General features: G+C 43.3%; 1 protein-coding gene across 4 annotated transcripts in view; it reads right to left on the bottom strand.

Moving 5' to 3' along the window:
* SppL (signal peptide peptidase-like protein) overlaps positions 1 to 24181 on the bottom strand; it is a 109200-nt gene that overhangs the window by 81377 nt on the left and 3642 nt on the right. The window contains exon 2 of one of the 4 annotated variants that reach the window (XR_010952162.1): positions 469 to 6746. Coding sequence is in view for 1 of the 4 variants with exons in the window: in XM_067779221.1 (XP_067635322.1) it covers positions 5284 to 6540 (1257 nt within the window). In the remaining 3 variants the exon portion in view is untranslated. Of the gene's footprint in view, positions 1 to 468; positions 6747 to 24181 lie in introns of those variants that run through there. The other 3 variants (XM_067779202.1, XM_067779209.1, XM_067779221.1) reach the window with 3 other exon arrangements.

Here is a 24181-nt window from a genome sequence, read left to right as displayed (position 1 = left end):
TGGTTCATGTACCATTGGAACACGAGGATTGACCCGTATGGGTCACATTGTTGTTGCATTTGCATGTTTAATCTCTATCCGTATCTGGATCACGCTTCATTGGAACACGAGGATATAGTTTGGGCATCATTGTTTACTATATAGTCGTTTTGTTTGGGCACGTCATTGTTTACTTTTGTTTACTATTAGATTTACAATGGACGTGTCCATGAACAATTTTTGGGCAAAAAACTTTTAAACGGATGAAAAAGTTAACTTCCGGGTCTGCGCTACGACCCGTGATCGAAACACATTTTTTAAACCACAATAGCTCTGAAATGGTGGATGTGAAATAGCGACAAATATTACTCGTTAGATACATAGCTTATTATAATTTTTAGAAATAGTTGCAGATGGTTTTCATTCACTGATCGTAACATGTAATACCGGACGCGGTTTCGGATTCTTAATTTAGATGTAAATACGCGCATTTTGATACCTTACTCCAAAAAAAGCCCAATTTTTGGGTACCATAAACTGCACCAATTACCCTGCTAACTAATACTAATTTGAATGCTTGTATTAAACTTTTATCCACTTTTTACAGGCCCTTTGCTATTGTACAACTGTTTCACTTTGACCAACTTTATCAATTATTTTTGTTTTTTTTTTGCGCTTTGATGCTGTCGCACATACAACTAAAATGGTGAGAGTTATATTTGTTCCTCTATACACCAGGTTGATAATGTAATGGTTTTTATTTATTTGACTTTCTTTGACAATTTTTGGCGATGTGGAAATGTGAACCTCAGATGACAGCTGTGCATTCTGTCATTTGCTCCCATGTTCACAGAGTTGTACTAATTATCTCAATTCTATATTGTTTTTACTTTTTACTTCAAAAAAAAAAAAGAAATGGTGGTAGGCTTACAAATTTATTACATTTTGATAAGTTATGTACATATTAGCATATCACAAGTATCTCATCCCTTTATCCTACTTATTATAATTTTAATAACAAGTTAAGTATACATTCTTGCAAGTTATTTTGATTGAAATATATTTTTTTGAAATGTTCATTACTACTGTTTAACATTTCTTACTTAAAATTAAGATTTGTACATATCTATATGTATATATACATATATCTTTACTTCATTTTGTCTTTGTAATATAACAGTTTTTATTTGTATTAGGGCAAATATTCTAATGCTTAGCAATCTTACATCTAATGTTTATTATTATTGTTTTTTTTTTTTTTGAACTTCAAAGTGAATTAGCAAGACCAGCATTGTGCAGAAAATTAATTAATTCTTCATAATAAAAAAAATTTTTTGTCATAAAGAGATCTTTTAAATTATTGAATTTTTTAAAAATGGTACTGGTTCTGAAGGCACTGTATTTGTTACATTCAAATATCATGTGCTGCGTCGTTTCTGCCACATGGCATACTTGGCAGTGGTCAGAGATGTTTGCTTTAAATTTTTTTAAGTATATCTTTCCATACGTATATCCTAAAATCAGTATATTCAATAACTTCGTGTCATATGCATTTAATGTGTTTTTTTTGTTTTTGAACCAAGGTTTCTTTTCCTTTAATGCTATTAGTTCTATAATATCTGCATCCAGTTTTGGACACTTGTCTTTTATTTCTCCTAACGTTCTGTCCCATAGTTCCCTGCCAATTCTCAGAAGGGCTTCTCTGGGTGTTAAATCTGGATTTAGATGTTGTCCTACTTCAGTTGATTTTTTTGCCGCTTCGTCAGCTTTTTCATTGAATGTTATACCCATATGACTGGGTACCCAAAATATTTGGATTGTCTCAATTTTTGATGCCTGAAATTGATTATGAATTTCCGCTACTAAAAAATTTGTTGTGCTATCACAATCAAGATTACTTATTGCTCCTAGGCTGTCCGTGAAAATAGCTAATTTGTTTCGTTTATACCTTATTGCTAGCTTCACCGCTTCATATATTGCCACCAATTCTCCAAAAGTTGAAGTAAAAACCTGGTCTATTTTGAAAAGATAGGATACCTTACTTTCAATGTCATATACAGCACATCCCGTACTATCACCTTCAACTGAGGCATCTGTGGCCAGTGTATAGAATTCCTCACTTACAAGCTCGTCCAATTTGGCATAGTACAAGGCTTTTAAATTTTGTCTTGAATATTCCCTTTTGGATTTACTTAATTTCGAATATGTAAATTTTATATTATTATATTTTTGAAAGCTTGTCTTTGTATTTATCTTATCCAAAACATGTCTAAACTGATTATATGCATAGCTGTAACTCGATATTGCTGTGCTATTTTTTTGTATACTGTTCTTCATTTCCGGGTTCAATAGCCATTGTTTCGTCAATTCTTTGGTAGTTAACCAAAGCGCTCTGAAGAGAGGGGAGGAAGTTCACAGGCCAGAGCATATCTTGCATACGTTGGTGTGTTTGGTGGGACACCCAGGCAACTTCTCAGAGTTTCATTTACAGACGTAATTAATTGCTTACCCGCTCCTTTTGACGCGTCTGCAAACGTCGTGTTTGCATATTCCGCTTTCGATCTAACATAAGTTTTGAATAAATTTACAGCATTTTTGGGTGCCAGACCTGCTCTAATTGTTGTCAATTTACTTATGAGGTTTTTTGCATTTATGATGGAGTTTTTAATTCCCTTCACATGTTCTTTGGAAGTCAAATTAGCACTGACTATTCTGCCTAGCTATTTTACCTTTTCTACTTGTTGTATGCTATCTCCATTTAGTTGTAAATTAAACCTTCTTTTTGTAGTGCTCATGTACATGAAACACGTTTTTCCTGTATTGAATTCTAAGTTAATTTCCTCACAAAGCTGTTTAAAATTTGTTATATTAGTTTTTAATCTCAGCAGTGCCTCCTCGTCTGTTTTACCATGGCAAATTATTGCCATATCATCCGCATATTGAAATATTTGCGTGTTTTCGTCATTAACCTCATGCAATCTTCCAGTATACACATTGAACAGTATAGGCGAAAGACAACTGCCCTGCGGTAGACCATTTTTAATTTGTATTGTGTGATTCCCTAAAGTCAACTTTCTATATGAAAATAAGTTAAATATCCACTTAGCAATGTTTGGATGAACTTCTTTCTGCATTAGAATATTGTAGAGAATTTTTAAATCAACACAGTTGTATGCATTTGAAATATCTAGGATGCATATGAACACTTTGTTTTTTTTGCTTTTTACCTCTGCAATGTAGTGCAAGGCTTCATTTAAACACATCGTGGCAGATCGATTTTCCATATATTTTCTATAAATTCAGTTAATTTATCTTTTATCATCATATTGAGACTTTTTACGACCACAGATAACAGTGATATGGGTCTATAGTTTCTGAAATCATCCAAGTCTTTCCCAGCCTTAGGGATAGGGATAATTTTTATTTCCCTCCATTCTGCCTTTACTGTATTGTTCTTAAAGTGTTCTACTAGCGCATAAAACAGACCCTCTTTTGTCTTAATTGAAAGCTCTTTTAGCATATCAAACGTGATCCTATCCAAACCCCCCGCAGTAGATTTTTTCTTGTTTAATAACTCAAGGAACTTTTCAAAACTAAAACATATTTCCTCCCTTAATTGTTGTCCACTTACCATATCCTGCTCAGATATGTTGCTGCTACTTTGTTTTACTTGCTGTTCAAGTTCTTTAAGATAGTTCGCATTATCTTCGTCTGCCCATAAATTTTTTTCGCCGTGATTCATGTTGTGAACATTGTTCACAAACCGCCACGCCTCCTTAGCATTTGGGTTCGTGTTTATTTCTTCAATTTTTTCCAGATAAATTTTCCTTTTCGCTTCCTTCACTGCTTTCTTCCATTTTCCGACTCAATTACTGCAGCTTCAAGGTCCACTACATTGCCTGTTTGCCGAGCTTTTTTCCTTTTGGCTGTCAGGACTCTATTATGTTTTTCCAGTTCCTTATCCCACCACGCTTTTGGTGTGTATCCCGTATTGTTCAAACCAATAGTAGCTTTTTTTCTCGCATGTCTTAATTTTCTTTCAAAGTCTTCCAAATCTATGAAATCTACCGTATTTAAATTATCTTGGAGCTTTTTTCTAGCTACAAAAAGGTTTGGTTGTTTGCTATTCATCATTTCTATGACCACCCAGGTACCCATCATGACATTTGAAAACTGGTAGTCTTCCCATGTTGGTAAAGGCTAAATCTAAAACCGAGTTCGTATTATAATTATCACAGTGATATGTCGCCGACCCATCATTCAGACATATCAAATTAAAATTGCTTACAGCACTATGTAAAAATTTACCTTTTGCATTATCCACTACATCCCCCCAGGTGCACATCCGTGCATTAAAGTCCCCAAGGAAGCGAACGTTTTCAAATTTTTCCAGATGAGCTAAAATTATACTTACTTCTAATTCAAACATTTATGTACCTAGGTTTGGCGGAAAGTATGCCGTGCAAATAGTTAAATTCGTTTTTAAATTTGTTGTTTTTTCTATTAAAATATCCTGATCAGTATGAAATTTGATTTTTGTAAATTTTATTTGTTTTCTAAAACCAATTGCTACTCCTCCATACCCATCGGTCCTAGTTTTTTTTAATAAATTAAATCCAATTAATTTGTGATTACATTTTTTTATGTCATGAGAAAATATCTCCTGAAGGCACACTATATCAATTTTATTTTTTTGATTAAAAAAATCTATATGACTTTTGTTTGATTTTAAGCTTTGCACATTATATTGTAGTATTTTTATTGTGTCCATATTCATTATTTCGACCTTGTTTAACTGTTAGCCTCTCACTAACCTGATTCTGACATAAGTTTTCTATGAGCTGCACTATTGCATCATTGGTGTCTATATTAAATTTTTTCACTAGTAAAGTTAGCAATCTTTCTATTTCTCCTACTTTCGTCCAGTTCTGCTTTTGATAGCAGGGTTCTTCCAACTTGTTTTCTTTCCTAGTATAACTTTTCTCTGGTTTGGCTCTTCGCACGTTCCTTGCTACATCACTATATCTATTTCTTGTAAGACGTTTGTTTATCACTTTTTCATTGTTAATGCATTCCACATTTGTTTTATTCAACATCGGAAAACTTTCATCCATTTCTTCTAAAAGACTAAATCTGTTGTTGTAATTAATGGCGCTATGATACGTTTCAAACGCCTCAACTTTTGAAATTTTCTTAACCGTCATTATTTTTATTACTTGTTTTTCCTTTTCCCAATTAGGGCAGTTGTTTCTATTCAGAGCACAATGCTCACCACTACCACAAAGAACACACCGATTTGGTTCTTTACAATTTTTTTTCGCAGCCTTCATCTTTTCCACACATAATACATCTGGGCTTAGCTCTACACCCCATTCGCGTGTGTCCTAGCCGACCACAGTTATAGCATTGCCTAATTCTTGGAATGTAATGTGTCACCTTGAATTTGACACAGTAAATATCTATAGCCTCAGGTATCTCATGCCCTTCAAAACCTATCTTTACCGTGTAGGTCGGAACGAATTTTTCTTTTTCTTCCGGATCCCTTTTGGTTACCCTAGTGACAGATGTTACTTTTATATCCGTGTTTATATTACTCCATATTTCATCATCAGTGAATTCTAAAGGAATATTCCTTACTACTCCTACAGTTTCTACAAATTTTTTGGGTATGAAGGGTCTGAGTCCTAGTTCTTTCACCTTTTCGTTGTTTACACATTCATTTGCATACTTATGACTTAAAAAATTTATTTTGAATAATGTTCTTCCAATTAATTTTATGTTTTTAATGCCAGTTACATTTAACTTCCTGATTTTTTCCCATAAAAAAAGCCCATTACTAATTTTTACATTTTTAAATAACTCACTTTTGGAGGAGTCCACCAACACACTGAATTCACCACGGTGTCTTTCCGTGTATTCCTCACTTTTTCTTTCCTTTCTTCTTTCTTTATTTTCCTCTGTCTCCATAATAATTTCTGCCTCTTGTTGTTTATTATAATGCACACTCTTTATACCTGCTTCACTTCCACTTGCCTGTACTTCACTACATTTAATATTGTCTTGTTCTTTCTTACCAACATCTTTGTTTTCTTCTTCTCTACCTTTATTTTGAACACTCGTGTTATTTGCCTCCTTTCCTTCTGTCCCTATGTCCATACCCTCATTTGTCACATTTTGCGTTTTTCTCGTTGCTCCTGTTACCATTTTTTCAGTCATTTTATTTTCATTTTGTTTGCGTTCTGCTACCAATTTGGTCCACTCGCTTCTTGGAATTAGCATACCTTGTAACGGAATCTGAATGCCGTTATTTTTTACCGTTTTTAGTTTATTAGCTTTTAACTCCCTACCTAAATCAAACTTTCTTTTTTCTTCGATTTCTAACTGCTTTCGTTCATTTTTTGTATTTCGCCTATAGCTAGTCTGCCGATTTCGATTCCTATATTCCAAAAAACCCGTGTCTAAGTCATCTTCCACGTCCGTCTCCATGTCATCCGCACCAGCGTCATCCCTGACCACTGCCTCCGACGCCCCGGCGTCGGCCATTTTGTATTTTTTCCCCATTAATACAGCGTCTTCAGATACACTTACCAGAATTTATATTTCTAATTAAATGCTGAAAATGTTTTTGAATTTCACTTTTTTTTCACTATTTACTATTTTCAAAATACTTTTAATAACAATTTGTACAGAGCACTCTTTTTCCACAGCTATTTAGACAACTTTTACAATATAAGTTAAATTCTTCTTTATACCAAAAAGCCTACCACCTTCACCATTGTAAAAAGATTTTCGCATTTTTTAGGTTTCGTTAAGCTGCTCCTTTCTACTATTAAAACGAAATTTAGATATCAACTATTTCGAGTCGTTAAAACTAAGTTAGTAAATACTACAATCGACAAGGCAAGCGACAAAATCGTTAATTAAGATTTCGACAAATCGCATCGTTATAAGTTAGTGAATTCCACTACTGGTCTCATTCTTGACAGATCACCCTTAGAATAAGCTACAAATAAGCCAAGGTAAATGAAAACAAAAAATAAACGTTGCCCAACCTTAAACGGTATCTAATATCTAATCTAATCTAATATCTAATATATATTATAAATGGGAAAGTTTGGATGTTAAGATGTTTGGATGTTTAGATGTTTGGATGTTTGGATGTTTGGATGTTTGGATGTTTGGATGTTTGTCCAGACGTTTGTCTTTGTGACTCAATAACGCAAGAACGGCTGGACCGATTTGGATGAAATTTTGCACACATATAGCTAATAGTCTAGAAGGATCTACTAGCTATATATTTTTCGAAAGGGGCGTGGTCCCCGCCCCCTAGGAACAGTTATAATTTAATTATTATATTTTTTCGTCTTTGCGACTGAATCACGCCAGAATGGCTACACGGATTTTGATGAAATTTGGGACACAGACAGTAGTCTACTAGCGAAATTTTTTTCGAACATGGAAAGAGGGGTGGGGGTCCCACGACCCTTCGAGAAATTATTTTTCATAATTTTTACACATTATAACTTTACGTATACTGGCCTTCACCAATATCACAGACTCAAGGGGTCAAATAAGTCGAGGGCTTACAAAGTAAGCAGTGACACCCTCCGCCCGCCCCCCTTTATCTCCCCCTCTGGTGTAAAATCCATAAATTGTTATAACTCAATCTAAATTTTCTCCTAAATCAATAGTTTTTGGTATCTGGTACATACAGAACGAGATCTAGACAATTTTGGAGGAACGATCAGTGGTCCTCTCCTCTACTCCCGCCATCCGCCCTCCATCAATTGTTTTTATTAGCACGCTTTTATTAGCTTTACCTGTATGTTTCTATCTAACTTTTTATTCGCTCCAATGCGCCTGCTGCCTTATTAACATGGTTTTATAATTAGCTTCACCTTATTTGTAATCCCGTAAGGGTCATATCGAGACCCTTCCGGGATCATTTCTGGATGGTTTTCGGGATCGGTCCGGGATTACGCCGGGGTAATTTCGGGACTTTTTCGGGACTATTTCGGGATCATTTTGGGACCCTTCCGGGATCATTTCTGTATAGTTTACGGGATCCGTCCGGGATCCCGTCGGGGTTATTTTGAACATTTTCGGGACTATTCCGGAATCATTTCGGGACTATTTCGCGATCATTTGGGGACCCTTCCGGCATCATTTCTGGATGGTTTTCGGGATCCGTGCGGGATCTCGTCGGGGTCATATGGGGACTTTTTCGGGATCATTTGAGAGCTCTTCCGGCATCATTTCTGGATGGTTTTCGGGATCCGTCCGGGATATCGTCGGGGTCATTTGGGGACTTTTTCGGGATCATTTGGGGGCTCTTCCGGCATCATTTCTGGATGGTTTTCGGGATCCGTCCGGGATCTCGTCGGAGTCATTTGGGGACTTTTTCGGGATCATTTTGGGGCTCATCCGGCATCATTTCTGGATGGTTTTCGGGATCCGTCCGGGATCCCGTCGGGGTCATTTCGGGACTTTTTCGCGACTAATACGGGATCATTTGGGAACCCTTTCGGCATCATTTCTGGATGGTTTTCGGGATCCGTCCGGGATCCCGTCGGGGTCATTTCGGGACTTTTTCGCGACTAATACGGGATCATTTGGGAACCCTTTCGGCATCATTTCTGGATGGTTTTCGGGATCCGTCCGGGATCCCATTAGGGTAATTTCGGGACTATTAGGGGATCATTTGGGAACCTTTCCGGCATCATTTCTGGATAATTTTCGGGATCCGTCCGGGATGCCGACGAGGTCATTTCGGGACTATTTCGGGATCATTTGGGATACCTACCGGCATCATTTCTGGATGGTTTTTGGGATTCGTCCGGGATCCCGTCGTGGTCCTTTCGGGACTTTTTTTCGACTAATACGGGATCATTTGCGGACCCTTTCGGCATCATTTCTGGATAGTTGTCGGGATCCCGTCACGGTCATTTCGGGACTATTAGGGGATCATTTGAGGACCTTTCCGGCATCATTTCTGTATTGTTTTCGGAATCCTTTCGGGATCCCGTCAGGGTCATTTTGGGACTTTTTTGGGGCTAATACGGGATCATTTGGGGATCCTCTAGGGGTCGTTTCGTGACTTTTTCTGTTTTATTTCGGGATCATTTGGGGACCCTTCCGGCATAATTTCTTGATGGTTTGCCGGATCCATCAGGGTCATTTCGGGACCATTTTGGGATCATTTGGGGACCCTTCCGAGATCATTTCTGGATCCGTCCGGGATGCCGTAGGAGCCATTTCGGGATTTTTTGTTACTTTTCCGGGATAGGGAAGGGTCCAAACTTCCGGGATCATTTCTGGATCTGTGCGGGATCCCATCTGGGTCATTTCCGGACTATTTCGGGATCATTTTGGGATCCTTCCGGAATCATTTCTGTATGGTTTTCGCGATCCGTCGTTGATTCCCTCGGAGCCATTTCGGAACCTTTTCTGGAGTATGTCGGGGTCATTTGGGGACTTTTTCGGGATCATTTGGGGCTCTTCCGGCATCATTTCTGGATGGTTTTCGGGATCCGTGCGGGATCTCGTCGGGGTCATTTGGGGACTTTTTCGGGATCATTCGGGGGCTCTTCCGGCATCATTTCTGGATGGTTTTCGGGATCCGTCCGGGATATCGTCGGGGTCATTTGGGGACTTCTTCGGCATCATTTGGGGGCTCTTCCGGCATCCTTTCTGGATGGTTTTCGGGATCCGTCCGGGATCCCATCAGGGTAATTTCGGGACTATTAGGGGATCATTTGTGGACCTTTCCGGCATCATTTCTGGATAATTTTCGGTATCCGTCCGGGATATCGACGAGGTCATTTCGGGATTATTTCGGGATCATTTAGGATACCTACCGGCATCATTTCTGAATGGTTTTTGGGATTCGTCCGGGATCCCGTCGGGGTCATTTCGGGACTTTTTCTCGGCTAATACGGGATCATTTGCGGACCCTTTCGGCATAATTTCTGGATAGTTGTCGGGATCCGTTCGGGATCCCGTCACGGTCATTTCGGAACTATTAGTGGATCATTTGAGGATCTTTCCAGCATCATTTCTGGATAGTTTTTGGAATCCTTTCGGGATCCCGTCAGGGTCATTTCGGGGCTTTTTCGGGATCATTTAAGGATGGCTTTCAGGATTCGCCCGGGAACCCGTCAGGGTAATTTCTGGACTTTTCCGAGACTATTTCGGGATCATTTTGGGACCTTCCCAAGATCATTTCTGGATGGATTTCGGGATTTGTCCGGGATGCCCTCAGGGTAATTTTGGGACTATTAGGTGAGCATTTGAGGACCGTTCCGGCATCACTTCTGGATGGTTTTCGGTATCCGTTCAGATTCCCGTCGGAATAATTGCGGGACTTTTTCGGGATCATTGGGGTCCCTTCCAAAATCATTTCTGGATGGTTTTTGGGATTCGTCCGGCATCCCGTCGGGGTCATTTCGGGACTTTTTCTCGGTTAATACGGGATCATTTGCGGGCCCTTTCGGTATCATTTCTGGATAGTTGTCGGGATCCATTCGGGATCCCGTCAGGGTCTTTTCGGAACTATTGGGAGATCATTTGAGGACCTTTCCGGCATCATTTCTGGTTAGTTTTCGGGATCCTTTCCGGGACCCATCAGGGTCATTTCGGGACTTTTTCGGCATCATTTAAGATTGGTTTTCAGGATTCGTCCGGTATCCGTCAGGGTAATTTCTGGACTTTTCCCAGACTATTTCGGGATAATTTTGGGACCCTCCCAAGATCATTTCTGGATGGATTTCGGGATCTGTCCGGGATGCCGTCAGGGTCATTTTGGGACTTTTAGGTGATCATTTGAGGACCTTTTCGGCATCACTTCTGGATGGTTTTCGGTATCCGCTCAGGATCCCGTCGGAATTATTGCGGGACTTTTTCGGGATCATTTGGTGTCCCTTCCGGCATCATTTCTGGCTGGTTTTTGGGATTCGTCCGGCATCCCGTCGGGTTCATTTCGGGACTTTTTCTCGACTAATACGGGATCATTTGCGGGCCCTTTCGGCATCATTTCTAGATAGTTGTCGGGATCCGTTCGGGATCCCGTCAGGGTCTTTTCGGAACTATTAGGTGATCATTTGAGGACATTTCCGGCATCATTTCTGGATAGTTTTCGGGATCCTTTCGGGGTCCAGTCAGGGTCATTTCGGGACTTTTTCGGGATCATTTAGAGATGGCTTTCAGGATTCGTCCGGGAACCCGTCAGAGTAATTTCTGAACTTTTCCGAGACTATTTCGGGATAATTTTGGGACCTTCCCAAGATCATTTCTGGATGGATTTTGGGATCAGTCCGGGATGCCGTCAGGGTCATTTTGGTATTAGGTGATCATTTGAGGACCTTTCCGGCATCACTTCTGGATGGTTATCGGTATCCGATCAGGATCCCCTCGGAATCATTGCGGGACTTTTTCGGGATCATTTGGGGTCCCTCCCAAGATCATTTCTGGATGGATTTCGGGATCTGTCCGGGATCCCGTCAGGGTCATTTAGGGGTGCGTTCGAGATCCCGTCAGGGTCATTTCGGGACTTCTTCGGGAGTATATCGGGATCATTTCTGGATGGTTTATGGGATCCGTCCATGACCCCTTAAGGGTCATTTCGGGACTATTAGGTGATCATTTGAGGACCTTTCCGGCGTCACTTCTGGATGATTTTCGGTATCCGTTCGGGATCCCGTCGGAATCAATGCGGGACTTTTACGGAATCATTTGGGATTCCTTCCGGCATCATTTCTGGATGGTTTTCGGGATTTGTCCGGGATCCCGTCGGGGTTATTTCGGGACCTTTTCGGGGCTAATACGGGATCATTTGGGGATCCTCTAGGGGTCGTTTCGTGACTTTTTCTGTATTATTTCTGGATCATTTTGGGACCCTTTCGGCATAATTTCTTGATGGTTTGCCGGATCCATCAGGGTCATTTCGGGACCATTTTGGGATCATTTGGGGACCCTTCCGAGATCATTTCTGGATCCGTCCGGGATGCCGTAGGAGCCATTTCGGGATTTTTTGTTACTTTTCCGGGATAGTTTTTGCACGCTTCCGGGATCATTTCTGGATCTGTGCGGGATCCCATCTGGGTCAATTCCGGACTATTTCGGGATCATTTTGGAATCCTTCCGGAATCATTTCTGTATGGTTTTCGCGATCCATCGTGGATCCCCTCGGAGCCATTTCGGAACTTTTTCTGGAGTTAGTCGGGATAATTTAGGGACCCTTCCTGGATATTTTCTGGATGGTTTCTGAGATCCGTCCGGGAGCCCGTCAGGGTAATTTCGGAACTTTTTCGGGACTATTTCGGGATCAATTTGGTACCCTTCAGGCATCATTTCTGTGTGGTTATTTGGATAAGTCTAGAATCGTGTCGTTGTCATTTCGGGTTTTTTTGGGACTACTTCGGGAACTTTTGGAAACACTTCCGGGGCGTTTCTGGATGGTTTTCGGGATCCGTCCGCGATAGCGTCGGGGTCATTTCGTGGCTTTTTCTGGATAATTTCGTTATCATTTTGGGATCCTATCAGGTTATCAGCTCATTTAGTTCTTTTTTTTACTCAATTACAAAAATAAAATGCATTAGACAGAAAACAAAATTTTAAACAGATAATAAGCAGGCTAACGCGAATAGCCCATATATTTAAAATTTTCCTTGCGGACGGGGCCGCGGGTAAAGGCTAGTATATATTATAAATGGCAAAGTTTGGATGTGAAGATGTTTGTCCAGACGTTTGTTTTTGTGACTCAATCACGCAAGAACGGCTGCACGGATTTTGATGAAATTTGGGATACAGACAGTAGTCTACTAGCGAAATTTTTTTCGAACATGGAAAGAGGGGTCGGGGTCCCACGACCCCTTCGAGCAATTACTTTTTAATAATTTTTACACATTATAACTTTACGTATACTGGCCTTCACCAATATCACAGACTCAAGGGGTCAAATAAGTCGAGGGCTTACAAAGTGAGCAGTGACACCCTCCGTCTCCCTCCCCCCTTCTCTCCACCTCTGGTGTAAAATCTATAAATTGTTATAACTCAAAAAAAATTTTCTCCAAAATCAAGAGTTTTTGGTATCTGGCACATACAGATCGAGATCTAAACAATTTTGGAAAAACGATCAGTGGTCCTCTCCTTCTCCTCTCGCCATCCGCCCTCCTTCAGTTGTTTTTATTAGCACGCTTTTATTAGCTTTACCTGTATGTTTCAATGTAACTCTTCATTCGCTCCAACGCGCCTGCTGCCTTATTAACATGGTTAGGGTCGTATCGAAACCCTTCCGGGATCATTTCTGGATGGTTTTCGGGATCCGTCCAGGATCCCGCCGTGGTCATTTCGGGACTTTTTCGGGACTATTTCGAGACTTTTTCGGGATCGTTTTGGGACCCTTCGGGGATCATTCCTGTATAGTTTTCGGGATCCGTCCGGGGTTCCGTCGGGGTATTTTCGGGATCATTTGCGTACCTTTGAGAGATACATTCCTGATGGTTTCCGGGATAACTACGGGACCTTTCGGGGTTATTTTGGGTCCCCTCCGTAATCATTTCTGGATGGTTTTCGGTATCCGTCCGGGATCCCGTCGGGGTCATTTCGGGACTTTTTCGGGATCATTTGGGGTCCCTTCCGCCATCATTTGTGCATGGTTTTCGTGATCCGTCCGGGATCCCGTCGGGGTCATTTCGGGAATTTTTCGGAATCATATGGGGTCACTTTTGGCATCATTTCTGGATGGTTTTCGGGATCCTTCCGGGATCCCGTCGGGGTCATTTCGGAACTAATTCGGGATCATTTGGGGTACCTTCTGGCATCATTTCTAGATGGTTTTCGGGATCTGTGAGGAATCCCGTCGGGGCCATTTTAGGACTTTTTCGGGATCATTTGGGGTACCTTCCGGCATCATTTCTAGATGGTTTTCGGTATCCGTCCGGGATCCCGTCGGGATCATTTCGGGACTTTTTCGGGATCATTTGGGGTCCCTTCCGGCATCAGTTCTGGATGGTTTTCGGGATTCGTCCGGGACCCGTCGGGGTCATTTTAGGACTTTTTCGGGATCTTTTCTGGATGGTTTACGGGATCCGTCCAGGATCCCTTAACGGTCATTTTGGGACTATTATGTGATCATTTGAGGACCTTTCCGGCATCACTTCTGCATGATTTTCGGTATCCGTTAGGGATCCCGTCGAATCATTGCGGGACTTTTTCGGAATCATTTGGGGTCCCTTCCGGCATCATTTCTGGATGGTTTTCGGGATTTGTCGGGGTTATTTCGGGACCTTTTCGGGGATAATACGGGATCACTTGGGGATCCTCTAGGGGTCGTTTCGTGACTTTTTCTGTTTTATTTCGGGATCGTTTGGGGACCCTTCCGGCATAATTTCTTGATGGTTTGCCGGATCTATCAGGGTCATTTCGGGCCATTTTGGGATCATTTTGGGACCCTTCCGAGATCATTTGTGAATCCGTCCGGGATGCCGTATTAGCCATTTCGGGATTTTTTGTTACTTTTCCGGGATAGTTTTTGGACCCTTCGGGGATAATTTCTGGATCTGTGCGGGATCCCATCTGGGTCATTTCCGGACTATTTCGGGATCATTTTGGGATCCTTCCGGAATCATTTATGTATGGTTTTCGCGATCTGTCGTGGATTCCTTCCGGGATCCCGTCGGGGTTATTTCGGGACTTTTTCTCGACTCATACGGGATTATTTGGGGACCCTTTCGACATCATCTCTAGATAGTTTACGGGGTCCCTCCGGGATCCGGACGGGGTCATTTCGGGACTATTTCGGGATCATTTGGGGTACCTACGGGCATCATTTCTGAATGGTTTTCGGTATCCGTCCGGGATCTCGGCGGGGTCATTTGGGGACTATTTGGGGATCATTTGGTGTACCTACCGGCATCATTTCTGGATGATTTCCCGTATCATTTCAGGATCCCGTCGGAATCAATGCGGGACTTTTTCGGAATCATTTGGGATCCCATCCGGCATCATTTCTGGATGGTTTTCGGGATTTGTCCGGGATCCCGTCGGGGTTATTTCGGGATCATTTGGTGATCCTCTAGGGGTCGTTTCGTGACTTTTTCTGTATTATTTCGGGATCATTTGGGGACCCTTCCGGCATAATTTCTTGATGGTTTGCCGGATCCATCAGGGTCATTTCGGGACCATTTTGGGATCATTTGGGGACCCTTCCGAGATCATTTCTGGATCTGTCCGGGATGCCGTAGGAGCCATTTCGGGATTTTTTGTCACTTTTCCGGGATAGTTTTTGGACCCTTCCGGGATAATTTCTGGATCTGTGCGGGATCCCATCTGGGTCATTTCCGGTCTATTTCGGGATCATTTTGGGATCCTTTCGGAATCATTTCTGTATGGTTTTCGTGATCCGTCATGGATTCCCTCGGAGCCATTTCTGAACTTTTTCTGGAGTATGTCGGGATAATTTAGGGACTCTTCCTGGATATTTTCTGGATGGTTTTTCAGATCTGCCCGGGAGCCCGTCAGGGTCATTTTGGAACCTTTTCGGGATCATTTTGGAACACCTTCAGGGATCATTTCTGTGTGGTTCTCTGGATACGTCTAGAATCGTGTCGTTGTCATTTCGGGTTTTTTTAGACTATTCCGGGAACTTTTGGAGACCCTTTCGGTGCATTTCTGGATGGTTTTCGGGATCCGTCCGCGATAGCGTGGGGGTCATTTCGTAACTTTTTCTGGATAATTTCGGGATCATTTGGGATCCTATTAGGTTATCAGCTCATTTGATTCTTTTTTTTTTTTTTGCTCAATTACAAAAATAAAATGCATTAGACAGAAAACTAAATTTTAAACAGATAACTTGATAAGCAGGCTAACGCGAATAGCCCATATATTTAAATTTCTCCTTGCGGACGGGGCCGCGGGTAAAGGCTAGTATATTATAAATGGGAAAGTTTGGATGTTAAGATGTTTGGATGTTTGGATGTTTAGATGTTTGGATGTTTGGATGTTTGGATGTTTGGATGTTTGGATGTTTGGATGTTTGTCCAGACGTTTGTCTTTGTGACTCAATAACGCAAGAACGGCTGGACCGATTTGGATGAAATTTTGCACACATATAGCCAATAGTCTAGAAGGATCTACTAGCTATATATTTTTCAAAAGGGGCGTGGTCCCCGCCCCCTAGGAGGAGTTATAATTTAATTATTATATTTTTTCGTCTTTGCGACTGAATCACGCCAGAATGGCTACACGGATTTTGATGAAATTTGGGACACAGACAGTAGTCTACTAGCGAAATTTTTTTCGAACATGGAAAGAGGGGTGGGGGTCCCACGACCCTTCGAGAAATTATTTTTCATAATTTTTACACATTATAACTTTACGTATACTGGCCTTCACCAATATCACAGACTCAAGGGGTCAAATAAGTCGAGGGCTTACAAAGTAAGCAGTGACACCCTCCGCCGGCCCCCCTTTATCTCCCCCTCTGGTGTAAAATCCATAAATTGTTATAACTCAATCTAAATTTTCTCCTAAATCAATAGTTTTTGGTATCTGGTACATACAGAACGAGATCTAGACAATTTTGGAGGAACGATCAGTGGTCCTCTCCTCTACTCCCGCCATCCGCCCTCCATCAATTGTTTTTATTAGCACGCTTTTATTAGCTTTACCTGTATGTTTCTATCTAACTTTTTATTCGCTCCAATGCGCCTGCTGCCTTATTAACATGGTTTTATAATTAGCTTCACCTTATTTGTAATCCCGTAAGGGTCATATCGAGACCCTTCCGGGATCATTTCTGGATGGTTTTCGGGATCGGTCCGGGATTACGCCGGGGTAATTTCGGGACTTTTTCGGGACTATTTCGGGATCATTTTGGGACCCTTCCGGGATCATTTCTGTATAGTTTACGGGATCCGTCCGGGATCCCGTCGGGGTTATTTTGGAACATTTTCGGAACTATTCCGGAATCATTTCGGGACTATTTCGCGATCATTTGGAGACCCTTCCGGCATCATTTCTGGATGGTTTTCGGGATCCGTGCGGGATCTCGTCGGGGTCATATGGGGACTTTTTCGGGATCATTTGAGGGCTCTTCCGGCATCATTTCTGGATGGTTTTCGGGATCCGTCCGGGATATCGTCGGGGTCATTTGGGGACTTTTTCGGGATCATTTTGGGGCTCATCCGGCATCATTTCTGGATGGTTTTCGGGATCCGTCCGGGATCCCGTCGGGGTCATTTCGGGATTTTTTCGCGACTAATACGGGATCATTTGGGAACCCTTTCGGCATCATTTCTGGATGGTTTTCGGGATCCGTCCGGGATCCCGTCGGGGTCATTTCGGGACTTTTTCGCGACTAATACGGGATCATTTGGGAACCCTTTCGGCATCATTTCTGGATGGTTTTCGGGATCCGTCCGGGATCCCATTAGGGTAATTTCGGGACTATTAGGGGATCATTTGGGAACCTTTCCGGCATCATTTCTGGATAATTTTCGGGATCCGTCCGGGATGCCGACGAGGTCATTTCGGGACTATTTCGGGATCATTTGGGATACCTACCGGCATCATTTCTGGATGGTTTTTGGGATTCGTCCGGGATCCCGTCGTGGTCCTTTCGGGACTTTTTTCGACTAATACGGGATCATTTGCGGACCCTTTCGGTTGGTTTTCGGGATCCGTCCGGGATCTCGTCGGGGTCATTTGGGGACTTTTTCGGGATCATTTTGGGGCTCATCCGGCATCATTTCTGGATGGTTTTCGGGATCCGTCCGGGATCCCGTCGGGGTCATTTCGGGACTTTTTCGCGACTAATGCTGGATCATTTGGGAACCCTTTCGGCATCATTTCTGGATGGTTTTCGGGATCCGTCCGGGATCCCGTCGGGGTCATTTCGGGACTTTTTCGCGACTAATACGGGATCATTTGGGAACCCTTTCGGCATCATTTCTGGATGGTTTTCGGGATCCGTCCGGGATCCCATTAGGGTAATTTCGGGACTATTAGGGGATCATTTGGGAACCTTTCCGGCATCATTTCTGGATAATATTCGGGATCCGTCCGGGATGCCGACGAGGTCATTTCGGGACTATTTCGGGATCATTTGGGATACCTACCGGCATCATTTCTGGATGGTTTTTGGGATTCGTCCGGGATCCCGTCGTGGTCCTTTCGGGACTTTTTTCGACTAATACGGGATCATTTGTGGACCCTTTCGGCATCATTTCTGGATAGTTGTCGGGATCCCATCACGGTCATTTCGGGACTATTAGGGGATCATTTGAGGACCTTTCCGGCATCATTTCTGTATTGTTTTCGAAATCCTTTCGGGATCCCGTCAGGGTCATTTTGGGACTTTTTTGGGCTAATACGGGATCATTTGGGGATCCTCTAGGGGTCGTTTCGTGACTTTTTCTGTTTTATTTCGGGATCATTTGGGGACCCTTCCGGCATAATTTCTTGATGGTTTGCCGGATCCATCAGGGTCATTTCGGGACCATTTTGGGATCATTTGGGGACCCTTCCGAGATCATTTCTGGATCCGTCCGGGATGCCGTAGGAGCCATTTCGAGATTTTTTGTTACTTTTCCGGGATAGCTTTTGGACCCTTCCGGGATCATTTCTGGATCTGTGCGGGATCCCATCTGGGTCATTTCCGGACTATTTCGGGATCATTTTGGGATCCTTCCGGAATCATTTCTGTATGGTTTTCGCGATCTGTCGTTGATTCCCTCGGAGCCATTTCGGAACCTTTTCTGGAGTATGTCGGGGTCATTTGGGGACTTTTTCGGGATCATTTGGGGCTCTTCCGGCATCATTTCCGGATGGTTTTCGGGATCCGTGCGGGATCTCGTCGTGGTCATTTGGGGACTTTTTCGGGATCATTTGGGGGCTCTTCCGGCATCATTTCTGGGTGGTTTTCGGGATCCGTCCGGGATATCGTCGGGGTCATTTGGGGACTTTTTCGGGATCATTTGGGGGCTCTTCCGGCATCATTTCTGGATGGTTTTCGGGATCCGTCCGGGATCCCATCAGGGTAATTTCGGGACTATTAGGGGATCATTTGTGGACCTTTCCGGCATCATTTCTGGATAATTTTCGGTATCCGTCCGGAATGCCGACGAGGTCATTTCGGGATTATTTCGGGATCATTTGGGATACCTACCGGCATCATTTCTGGATGGTTTTTGGGATTCGTCCGGGATCCCGTCGGGGTCATTTCGGGACTTTTTCTCGACTAATACGGGATCATTTGCGGACCCTTTCGGCATAATTTCTGGATAGTTGTCGGGATCCGTTCGGGATCCCGTTACGGTCATTTCGGAACTATTAGGGGATCATTTGAGGACCTTTCCGGCATCATTTCCGGATAGTTTTTGGAATCCTTTCGGGATCCCGTCAGGGTCATTTCGGGGCTTTTTCGGGATCATTTAAGGATGGCTTTCAGGATTCGTCCGGGAACCCGTCAGGGTAATTTCTGGACTTTTCCGAGACTATTTCGGGATCATTTTGGGACCTTCCCAAGATCATTTCTGGATGGACTTCGGGATTTGTCCGGGATGCCCTCAGGGTCATTTTGGGACTATTAGGTGAGCATTTGAGGACCGTTCCGGCATCACTTCTGGATGGTTTTCGGTATCCGTTCAGATTCTCGTCGGAATAATTGCGGGACTTTTTCGGGATCATTGGGGTCCCTTCCAAAATCATTTCTGGATGGTTTTTTGGATTCGTCCGGCATCCCGTCCGGGTCAAATCGGGACTTTTTCTCGACTAATACGGGATCATTTGCGGGCCCTTTCGGTATCATTTCTGGATAGTTGTCGGGATCCGTTCGGGATCCCGTCAGGGTCTTTTCGGAACTATTGGGAGATCATTTGAGGACCTTTCCGGCATTATTTCTGGTTAGTTTTCGGGATCCTTTCCGGGTCCCTTCAGGGTCATTTCGGGACTTTTTCGGCATCATTTAAGATTGGTTTTCAGGATTCGTCTGGTATCCGTCAGGGTAATTTCTGGACTTTTCCCAGACTATTTCGGGATAATTTTGGGACCCTCCCAAGATCATATCTGGATGGATTTCGGGATCTGTCCGGGATGCCGTCAGGGTCATTTTGGGACTATTAGGTGATCATTTGAGGACCTTTTCGGCATCACTTCTGGATGGTTTTCGGTATCCGCTCAGGATCCGTCGGAATTATTGCGGGACTTTTGCGGGATCATTTGGTGTCCCTTCCGTCATCATTTCTGGCTGGTTTTTGGGATTCGTCCGGCATCCCGTCGGGTTCATTTCGGGACTTTTTCTCGACTAATACGGGATCATTTGCGGGCCCTTTCGGCATCATTTTTAGATAGTTGTCGGGATCCGTTCGGGATCCCGTCAGGGTCTTTTCGGAACTATTAGGTGATCATTTGAGGACATTTCCGGCATCATTTCTGGATAGTTTTCGGTATTCTTTCGGGGTCCAGTCAGGGTCATTTCGGGACTTTTTCGGGATCATTTAGAGATGGCTTTCAGGATTCGTCCGGGAACCCGTCAGGGTAATTTCTGAACTTTTCCGAGACTATTTCGGGATAATTTTGGGACCTTCCCAAGATCATTTCTGGATGGATTTCGGGATCTGTCCGGGATCCCGTCAGGGTCATTTAGGGGTGCGTTCGAGATCCCGTCAGGGTCATTTCGGGACTTCTTCGGGAATATATCGGGATCATTTCTGGATGGTTTATGGGATCCGTCCATGACCCCTTAAGGGTCATTTCGGACTATTAGGTGATCATTTGAGGACCTTTCCGGCATCACTTCTGGATGATTTTCGGTATCCGTTCGGGATCCCGTCGGAATCAATGCGGGACTTTTACGGAATCATTTGGGATTCCTTCCGGCATCATTTCTGGATGGTTTTCGGGATTTGTCCGGGATCCCGTCGGGGTTATTTCGGTACCTTTTCGGGGCTAATACGGGATCATTTGGGGATCCTCTAGGGGTCGTTTCGTGACTTTTTCTGTATTATTTCGGGATCATTTTGGGACCCTTTCGGCATAATTTCTTGATGGTTTGCCGGATCCATCAGGGTCATTTCGGGACCATTTTGGGATCATTTGGGGACCCTTCCGAGATCATTTCTGGATCCGTCCGGGATGCCGTAGGAGCCATTTCGGGATTTTTTGTTACTTTTCCGGGATAGTTTTTGCACCCTTCCGGGATCATTTCTGGATCTGTGCGGGATCCCATCTGGGTCAATTCCGGACTATTTCGGGATCATTTTGGAATCTTTCCGGAATCATTTCTGTATGGTTTTCGCGATCCATCGTGGATCCCCTCGGAGACATTTCGGAACTTTTTCTGGAGTTAGTCGGGATAATTTAGGGACCCTTCCTGGATATTTTCTGGATGGTTTCTGAGATCCGTCCGGGAGCCCGTCAGGGTAATTTCGGAACTTTTTCGGGACTATTTCGGGATCAATTTGGTACCCTTCAGGCATCATTTCTGTGTGGTTATCTGGATAAGTCTAGAATCCTGTCGTTGTCATTTCGGGTTTTTTTGGGACTACTTCGGGAACTTTTGGAAACACTTCCGGGGCTTTTCTGGATGGTTTTCGGGATCCGTCCGCGATAGCGTCGGGGTCATTTCGTGGCTTTTTCTGGATAATTTCGTTATCATTTTGGGATCCTATCAGGTTATCAGCTCATAAAGTTCTTTTTTTTACTCAATTACAAAAATAAAATGCATTAGACAGAAAAAAAATTTTAAACAGATAAGTTTATAAGCAGGCTAACGTGAATAGCCCACATATTTCATTTTCTCCTTGCGGACGGGGCCGCGGGTAAAGGCTAGTATATATTATAAATGGGAAAGTTTGGATGTTAAGATGTTTGGATGTTTGGATGTTTAGATGTTTGGATGTTTGGATGTTTGGATGTTTGTCCAGACGTTTGTCTTTGTGACTCAATAACGCAAGAACGGCTGGACCGATTTGGATGAAATTTTGCACACATATAGCCAATAGTCTAGAAGGATCTACTAGCTATATATTTTTCAAAAGGGCGTGGTCCCCGCCCCCTAGGAACAGATATAATTTAATTATTATATTTTTTCGTCTTTGCGACTGAATCACGCCAGAATGGCTACACGGATTTTGATGAAATTTGGGACACAGACAGTAGTCTACTAGCGAAATTTTTTTCGAACATGGAAAGAGGGGTGGGGGTCCCACGACCCTTCGAGAAATTATTTTTCATAATTTTTACACATTATAACCTTACGTATACTGGCCTTTACCAATATCACAGACTCAAAGGGTCAAATAAGTCGAGGGCTTACAAAGTAAGCAGTGACACCCTCCGCCCGCCCCCTTTATCTCCCCCTCTGGTGTAAAATCCATAAATTGTTATAACTCAATCTAAATTTTCTCCTAAATCAATAGTTTTTGGTATCTGGTACATACAGAACGAGATCTAGACAATTTTGGAGGAACGATCAGTGGTCCTCTCCTCTACTCCCGCCATCCGCCCTCCATCAATTGTTTTTATTAGCACGCTTTTATTAGCTTTACCTGTATGTTTCTATCTAACTTTTTATTCGCTCCAATGCGCCTGCTGCCTTATTAACATGGTTTTATAATTAGCTTCACCTTATTTGTAATCCCGTAAGGGTCATATCGAGACCCTTCCGGGATCATTTCTGGATGGTTTTCGGGATCGGTCCGGGATTACGCCGGGGTAATTTCGGGACTTTTTCGGGACTATTTCGGGATCATTTTGGGACCCTTCCGGGATCATTTCTGTATAGTTTACGGGATCCGTCCGGGATCCCGTCGGGGTTATTTTGGAATATTTTCGGGACTATTCCGGAATCATTTCGGGACTATTTCGCGATCATTTGGGGACCCTTCCGGCATCATTTCTGGATGGTTTTCGGGATCCGTGCGGGATCTCGTCGGGGTCATATGGGGACTTTTTCGGGATCATTTGAGGGCTCTTCCGGCATCATTTCTGGATGGTTTTCGGGATCCGTCCAGGATATCGTCGGGATCATTTGGGGACTTTTTCGGGATCATTTGGGGGCTCTTCCGGCATCATTTCTGGATGGTTTTCGGGATCCGTCCGGGATCTCGTCGGGGTCATTTGGGGACTTTTTCGGGATCATTTTGGGGCTCATCCGGCATCATTTCTGGATGGTTTTCGGGATCCGTCCGGGACCCCGTCGGGGTCATTTCGGGACTTTTTCGCGACTAATACGGGATCATTTGGGAACCCTTTCGGCATCATTTCTGGATGGTTTTCGGGATCCGTCCGGGATCCCGTCGGGGTCATTTCGGGACTTTTTCGCGACTAATACGGGATCATTTGGGAACCCTTTCGGCATCATTTCTGGATGGTTTTCGGGATCCGTCCGGGATCCCATTAGGGTAATTTCGGGACTATTAGGGGATCATTTGGGAACCTTTCCGGCATCATTTCTGGATAATTTTCGGGATCCGTCCGGGATGCCGACGAGGTCATTTCGGGACTATTTCGGGATCATTTGGGATACCTACCGGCATCATTTCTGGATGGTTTTTCGGATTCGTCCGGGATCCCGTCGTGGTCCTTTCGGGACTTTTTTTCGACTAATACGGGATCATTTGCGGACCCTTTCGGCATCATTTCCGGATAGTTGTCGGGATCCCGTCACGGTCATTTCGGGACTTTTAGGGGATCATTTGAGGACCTTTCCGGCATCATTTCTGTATTGTTTTCGGAATCCTTTCGGGATCCCGTCAGGGTCATTTTGGGACTTTTTTGGGGCTAATACGGGATCATTTGGGGATCCTCTAGGGGTCGTTTCGTGACTTTTTCTGTTTTATTTCGGGATCATTTGGGGACCCTTCCGGCATAATTTCTTGATGGTTTGCCGGATCCATCAGGGTCATTTCGGGACCATTTTGAGATCATTTGGGGACCCTTCCCAGATCATTTCTGGATCCGTCCGGGATGCCGTAGGAGCCATTTCGGGATTTTTTGTTACTTTTCCGGGATAGTTTTTGGACCCTTCCGGGATCATTTCTGGATCTGTGCGGGATCCCATCTGGGTCATTTCCGGACTATTTCGGGATCATTTTGGGATTCTTCCGGAATCATTTCTGTATGGTTTTCGCGATCCGTCGTTCCTTCCCTCGGAGCCATTTCGGAACCTTTTCTGGAGTATGTCGGGGTCATTTGGGGCTCT

This window comes from Eurosta solidaginis, chromosome 1 (genome assembly GCF_040869045.1).
Source record: "Eurosta solidaginis isolate ZX-2024a chromosome 1, ASM4086904v1, whole genome shotgun sequence".
Lineage (NCBI taxonomy): Eukaryota > Metazoa > Arthropoda > Insecta > Diptera > Tephritidae > Eurosta > Eurosta solidaginis.
The sequence above is the reverse complement of the archived record's forward strand: the minus strand, read 5'-3'. Positions and strand labels throughout refer to the sequence as shown.